This window comes from Ruditapes philippinarum, unplaced genomic scaffold (genome assembly GCF_026571515.1).
Source record: "Ruditapes philippinarum isolate M1 unplaced genomic scaffold, ASM2657151v2 ctg1850_1_1_1_1, whole genome shotgun sequence".
Taxonomy (NCBI): domain Eukaryota; kingdom Metazoa; phylum Mollusca; class Bivalvia; order Venerida; family Veneridae; genus Ruditapes; species Ruditapes philippinarum.
The window spans coordinates 44,503-52,699 of NW_026855403.1; the positions used below are offsets into that span (position 1 = coordinate 44,503).

Here is an 8,197-nt window from a genome sequence, read left to right on the forward strand (position 1 = left end):
CTAGGCTGAATATCATAAATGGATTTTCGATCTGAAAACAAAATCATTAATCATTTTATTGTGCTTAAAGATCCTGTATGTTTTATGATTGATATTGATACTGTGTGTATACCACACTTGCAAAAAATATATGTATATAATTATGTAAATAAAACAATTTTCAAACATCAAAGACTATGTAAAATGTGTACTTCAAGTATTTGTGCACATTATATTTAATCAATAAATTACATGCATTCATTTCTTATTGGAAAATTTGACTTAAAATTTATAAAAGATAAATTTCTAATTACCTCCCTTTATTTACATGAAATGTTAAATTGTTTAATATCTTTAAAAATAATGCTTATTGGAACTTACAATATTGACAAATCTTAATTTGAGCATCATATTTATGAAATAAAACCATGAAAAAATTGTGTTACAGGATCTATAATGAAAAACGAATACGGCCCGGATTCAATTGATTCAGTAGATTCAATTGCCGCCAGTAGTTAAAGGGTTTAAATTACATTTGGAAGTGTAAACAATACATTTATGTCTAGTTTTTACTCGAAACCGGTGTCGGTGACCCCGATTGTAACGCATAAAATGTTGTTATTATATTCTTAGATTATTCAAAGTTTAAATAAATTATATGTGGTTGTTTTCGTATTACAAGATGTCTATATGAACCCCTAGCATATGCCTATAGTCTAAAGTGAGATTTGTAACAAAAGCATTATAAAATTAGATACGTGAATTTAGAAAATTCATGATCAAAAGAAGAACATTCCCAACTCAACCGGTCCCAATGCAACGGATATGACATAACACTTAAATATCTTCTAAATCGATAGTCGGAAGAAATTGAAATTATAAATTAATTTTTAATTATTAAAATAAAGTGATGATAAATTACGAAACGCGATTTTCATCACAGCACTTGGCCCAAAATTATACCATATAATTATTATAAGACGTAGAAATTGACTGCTAGTGTTCGGAAGATTTTACTCATTTTACTATTTTCCATGACATATATTTAGCTGACTTAATTACGAACAGTGCGGACAATGTTCAGACGGCACAAATGTGCCGGTTGACTTTCGAACACATTGGACACATCGGTAAATATTAAATCATTATCAGTATAAATACATATTTAAGAATGTATTACACCATGATTTTAACAAATATTTAATTCTATCCGAAATTATTATATCCGAAATTTCTTCCTTTGAGATGTTGCTTATGAAATTTGGGGTCGTATGGTGGACTGATACAACCGTTCGCGTTCAAAATTGATCTTAGCCTTCTGAAACCAAAATTAATAACCCTCCAGTAAAGAGCCAAACCAGTCTGCACATCCGTGCAAAGTTTATGACTGTCGAAAGTGCCAACTCTCTTATGTTGTTAAAACTTGTGGTCCAACCATTTTGCTTTTTATGGACAACTACAGCATCCATTTAAATTTATACTGTAGTTTTATTCGTTAAGGTTTTGTCTTATGTTTGTGTGTGACATTGTATATGTTTTGTATTGAAAGAAAAAAAAGCAATAAAATATGATTAAACTAAACAATAATTGACTGTACCAAAAATAGAAGCTTGATAAAATCCAAAGTTTGCCTGTCCTTTAGCATGGAATGTCAAGCAAAATTGTACGAATGATTTATACGTCTTTAAACAAACTATATAATTTTGTCTGTTTATAGTAACAAAAATTGTGAGTCTCCTATTAAAGCGGGAAGGGCACACAATTTGTTACATTTAAATGCTATTAAATGGTTTACAGTACATGTATAAATAAATAATTTAAACCGACAATATTTAATTATTTCTCCCAAAACTGTTAAGGCATGCTTAAATTCGACTTTTAAACGTTTAAGCGAATTTGCTATTTATTACTGATATTAGGTCCTTCCGGTCATTTCATGTAGATCATATCGTAGTTTTATTTTCGTCGTTAAAATTGATGGTCATGATACATCATGAAATTTCAGAGGTATTTTCAAAAAGTTGGATGTAAATTAAAAATGAAATGGAAACTATGTTTGAAGAAATTCCGAGGTACATTATATTATTTTTTAAAAGAAGGATTTTGTGATTTATTATTGACGTTGTAGATTAGGCGATTGTTAATAATAATTCGAAATATTACATTGTATATATGTATGAAAAAAAAAAAAGAAGTAGAGCAAAATGTCACAATTTTCTTTATGATGTTAAGAACAAAAACTTTTTAAATTTTACTCTTTTGGCCACCTCTAAAGTTTCCATTATATCTATTGTAAGATCAAAACGAAGATTTAAATTGAATTTGTTTTTCATCTATGACTTGAATTGAGTATATCTTCAAATTGGATATACTTTTATTTATGAGATACAATGTACATTATTGTTTCATTATTGTGTTTCTTTTTATGTAAATTAAATACAGATCCCCGATTTCATTTTAAATTTTTGAAATAATGCGATTATGACATATATTACTAGTATATACATGTGCGATTCTGCTTTTTACAAGATGTGTACCAGTTTTAAAAGAGTGTTTAATTTGCAAGTTAGCTTCTAAAAAATATACTGATTTGAGCTTGTATAAAAATTTCTGATCATATACATGTATTTGTTCTTTCAGATGTATCATTACAATTCGCTATCGTTGTCATAGTGATGACTCTCGCTGTTTGTGGACTTTTGCTTGGAGATACATTCTATGGTAATGTGTATATTATTGGTGAAGTATAATGGTTTGTAGGGGTTAAATATAAACGGTAAAGAAATGTGACAAAAACCAGATTTTCAAACGCAAAAAATAACCGCAAAAACAACACCTAGGCTGATATAAGCGCAATGTCTAGATGTATCGGTCTTATAATAATAACATGTGTATGTTCATTTGTTATATATTAAAACAAAACGTATATACTTTTACAAACTACATGTTAGCCAAATAAAAAAAGAAAAACAAAATTCATTACATCAGAAATTTTGGTTTGATACTGTGACACATGTATGTAGTATTTGTAAATAAATGACAATTCAGTTGTTTACTTTTCTGTAAAAGATAAGAAGAAAAATAAACAAACAATAGTTGCATCAAATCTTAGTAATAGTACATAATTAATTTGAGACATATATGAGGACTTTTTTTAATTGAAACGCAATAATTGAGTGTAAGGAGAATCAATACGAAGTCAAAACATGGTTTTTCAAGCACAATACATGTATAGGTAAACACTTTGTGAATACATCGTGTCATTAAAAACTCTGGCAGTGTTTTTAAGAAAGGACCAAATTATCTTGACCAGAAGTAGTGACTGTAGGTTCTAAAATATAGTTTTTGAATTTACTCATTTCAAGTAAACATATTCAGTTAGACTTTCCTAGATTTCAATAAATTTCTGAAATAGAGGACATGAAGAAGAAGAAGAAGGAGAACTTTTATTTTGTACTAAAGCCATAAAAAGAGCCATTGACAAAGCATCAATATATATATACATACAAAAAACAGAAACATAGCAATACGTGACAAGAAGTCGAGATGGCATGTGTATTCACGGGAAATAAGTTTTTGGTAAATGGGAAACATGTATATCTTTAAAGCATTTTGACAAAGAACTTTCAATAAGGAATTGATAGATAACCAAGTCTGTCCGAAATGCCTGAAAAAGATATGTCTTTATAAAGGCATATGTACTGAAGCAATTTGCAATTTAAATTGCTCACGTTTTGCTGAAACAGATGGCAATTTAACTCGTACATGTGCATACGAGAGAAGTAAATGGTTTGCTTTAAATGTTTTATGTTTTCCCTTTTAGATCATTCTGTGTCAACAGAAATAAATCCAGTTGGAAAATATGAACTGAATGATGGATCAAAGTGTAACTATGCATTTATTTTCCTATCTTTTATCTAATGGATCTGTATGGAGCCATATCTGCGACAAATTATTTGGTATTCTTAGAAAATAAAAGTAAAATTACTAGCGAGTCTGGCAAAACTGTACGGGTGACACGGTTAAAGATGCTTACTTATCTAACTTTTTTTATCAAAGGTTTAAGGGTACTGTTAACTAAAGCATGCCTAAACAATGTCATGCAGTATGATTTTCTTTCTTTTTTTCAGTATAATAAAACTTAGGTTATTCTATTTGAGAAAATATTCTATTGTTTGGCTTAACTCTTTCAGTGTCCATATTTTGTTTATCGTTTCAAAACGGGAAGCCGCGAAGTTTAATAATAATCGTCGATGTGTTCCGATTGAAACCGGAAGCGGTGTTTAAAAAATACCTTACAAACGGAAAATGTTAAATTCAAAATAAACGATTTTTTATCGACTTCTCCGTACACATGCTTTGCCAATTATCATATTAATACATACATAATATGCATTCTTATTTCTGTCGCACCATATTGTTCAGTGTCTCAAATAAACTTTAAATTTTTGATTTATATCATGTGCTTAGCTATTTATTTTACTTAATATGTGTATTGTGACGCGAAAGTGCTGTAAAAGTTAAACAAATTTCTGTTCTGTTCTATTCTAAATAATACAATAAATCGGTGTTTTATTTGCTCTAGATCTTTCAAAGACATGTGACCAAAGTTTCGCCCCAAGCTTTAACGAGAATTTGCAAGTAATAAAAAATTACCCAAGAGGAGATTCCGACCGTTATCTTTCAAAGATTGGCGGGAACAAAACCCGACCAGACAAAATGGCGTCATTTCCGGTGTTTGTTACAGCGATGGATTTTCGGTACTACCCATATAGTCAAGGAATGTTTTTCTCGTTACACTCTGTACTAGATGCTGAGAAGAACAAGGGTAAAAGTCGTCTGATTGTGTATGATTTAGGCTTGTCAGAGCGTCAATTAAAAGTGGTAACCAATCTACTGTTATTTAACCCTTACATCGCCAAATTTATCAAATGAAACTTGTCAGTCTTTCGATTTATACATGATTTTAGGGAAAACTTTAGAATATTTATTGCCTGAACAGTGATCAGGCTGTATGGATGCGCCGACTGATCTTGGCCTGCACTGGTCGCATGCGTAGAATATTCTTCTAAAGGACCACGGGCTATATTCAAGATTTATTATACGTTCTTATCACATAATGAATTCGTTATAAACTGTAGCACCTACAAATAAAGGTTTTGTTATGTTCTGTGTAAAGCTCTGTAGTCTCAGGCTTTAAGAATTGCAGGCGGCACCATTTTTGATTTTTTCCCTGACACTCATAGAAACTAAGCGGTAAACGTATACATGTACCAGGCTTACTGGTTATAAAACTTTTTCTAAGCTACGTCTCAAATATCATTGGTCAGAGTACAATCTCTATCGGTTTCAACCATTGAAATAGTTGAGGTGAATAGAATTTTTTATAATTTTGGACCAAGTCAGATAAGATAAGTTTGGAATTGTTGAGTGAAACAATTTTTTTTCAATTATCATGAGAAGGGTGCATTATTGATGTGAATATGCAAACCTCTTTTAGTGTTGTTTTCCGAAGAAAGAAGAGACACAAATATGGTTGTAAGAAACGTTCTGTTTTTGCGCGCATACTATATTACAATTTGAAAGACTTAAATTTTGTGTATTGGCTAAATTTAGAAAAAAATGAGTCCGGTAAAACACCACTGAAAATACGGAAAATATGTTTCACAGCAGTGAAAAATAATTTTTTACAGTGAAAATACGGCTACTGAAAATACGCATTTTCTTTCGTCAATATTTCTCACTATTTCATTTATAAGTATACATGTGCAGTAAATCAAAAATTCTTTAGTACATAGTAAAATATTAAGAAATCAATTTTGATTATTTGTTTAGATTTTTGTTGTTGTGCTTTTCAGTAATCATTCATTTTTTTCAATTTGTTTTTTCAGTTACGTCAAAAGTGTAAATGTGAAATTAGAAGGTTTCCATTTGAAATATTCCCGCCACATGTACGTAATCTGAAAACCTATGCCTTCAAACCATTAATAGTCCAGGTAAGACATCTAATCACCAAAATACTCACTGATATTCGTGTGTATCCTTACCTTACTAAATAATATACAATGAACGTATACTTCCTTGTTTTATTTCTTGAAATTTCTATAAAAAATATTGATTGAAAAAAAAATCATATAGGATGTAAAATCATAAATATTTAGGTAAACAATTATATTACATAGCACAGTTACACTGCAAACTTTATTTATAGAAATATATCTTTTTGAGAACTATTGTGTCTAACAGCCCACTTTGAAGCCTGTTAAAAATAAGAGGGGTTGTTTGCTGTTCTGTTTCTACAACATGTCAATAGGCATGTTCCTATTGTCCCTAGCAATAACAGTTAATTTTAAACTCTAATTGTTATTTTGATTTTACTATAAATATATTTCTCATCTTTGAGCAAAATATTTTTTCTCGCAGAAATTTATTGAAATATATGAAATTCTTACTGAATATGTCTTATTTAAATAAAAGAATGTACAAACTATGTACGGGAACATGTCTTCCTTATTATGGGTCAAGTAAAGCTGGTCCTTTCTTTAAAAAAACTGCCATTTTTAATGACATTATGTATTCATAGTATGTCCACTTATGGTGTGAAGGATTAAAAGCATAAAATGATTGTCTCCTTTGTGTGAAGTCAAAACATGTTCATTTTATATTTATAAAGAGAGCATGTAGCAATTATCAAAATATTCAAATATCAATTGTGTATCTAGAATATTTCTCAAAATGATGGACAGATAATTTTATTATAATTTGAATAAATACATATTAAAATAAATAAAATAAATAAGACAGAACAAAATGGAAATCGTTGATGTAACTGAATTTAGAATTCTCGTTTGTTTGTTTTTATCAAACGAAAAAACAAATAAGTTGTACTTAAATAACGTAATGAACTTAAATCTAAAAGCAAATTAGCCAACCTTAAACGCAATGATTGGTATACTCAGATATCAAATTGGAACAAGCTATGATTTCTTGCGATCTTTTTCAGATGACACTTTTGGAATTTGGTTTCGTTTGGTGGATTGACATTTCAGTAAAATTGATAACGATCAATTTAGACGGTGCAATAAACTATGCCAAAAAGAATAGCATGCTGTTCTTTGTGGAAAGATCTTATCCTAGAAGAGTCAGTATAGCGAAGCAGACGGACATTCGAACGTTCAATTATTTAGCAGAAGACATATGTAAATATAGATCTTTTGGAGAAGTTTGGGCAACAACGGTTGTGTTTCATTATGATCATATAACAAAAGCTGTGGTGAATGCATGGGCGTCGTGCGCTTTGAATGAAGCTTGCATTGCGCCGGTAGGGGAGGACAAACTTAAATGTGATTTCCTTGATATAAGCGACGGGAGATGTCATCGATTTGACCAATCAGTATTAGGGATAATACTCCGTCGCTTGTATCACGAGCAAAATGAATATCCTTTAGACAAAAAATTAAATAATATTTATTTTATAAAAAGGCGAGAGTTGGTAAACTATTTGGAACGTTGTAATTTTGAATCCGCTTGTTACTAAATATGGATTTTTTTTATTTTCTTGGTGTTTTGCGTCATCAAGTTATATATTTTGATATTTTTTTAATATTTTTCTTAAAATGGTTTGTTTATTGTTCACTTTTTAAGTACATGTATATATGAACTTCAATTTAAACAATCATTACCATTTCCACCATTTACCAGTTTTAATACAGATTTGTGTGAAACAATGTTTTCCATACTGAAATAATAAAAATAATTGCTTTTTTGCGTGTTAAGGTTGCACAGGACAGTTGAATTTTTATTATGTGTTTGCAATGTTATTGATTTTCTTGATGCCAGTACTATTATGTATCGAAAATTGAGTACCACTCAGCCGATGCTAGGGGGCTTGAGGGGTGTTGCACTTGTTCATTATCCCTCATGTTCAGACTCAATCTAACCGAGTCTGCAATTTTCATGTAATTTTGTTGTGATTAATGCTTCCGAGGGATCACTTTGTTTGCAGATGTTTTCCTATTTCATAAACATATCACGTTTGAATGTGTCTATTAACTTTAAAGGTTCATCATGACCAATAAAGCACATTTTTTCTCGAAAGATTTTTAAAAAAACATTTTATGTTCTGCAACATTTTCCGAAATGGTACTCATTTTGCTTCGTTTGCTTCTTTTGCATTTAGTAAACTATTAGTAAGTATTTTGTATATAAAAAAAACGAA

At 30.0% G+C, this 8,197-nt stretch overlaps 1 protein-coding gene across 1 annotated transcript; it reads left to right on the forward strand.

Moving 5' to 3' along the window:
• The first annotated feature begins 4,572 nt into the window (after positions 1-4,572).
• Positions 4,573-7,528, forward strand: LOC132743168 (uncharacterized). The gene is made up of 3 exons (XM_060731694.1): positions 4,573-4,863; positions 5,871-5,975; positions 6,983-7,528. The coding sequence occupies exons 1-3, from the start codon at positions 4,699-4,701 to the stop codon at positions 7,514-7,516; spliced, it is 804 nt and encodes a 267-aa protein (XP_060587677.1). The 5' UTR covers positions 4,573-4,698; the 3' UTR covers positions 7,517-7,528.
• Positions 7,529-8,197: the final 669 nt, after the last annotated feature.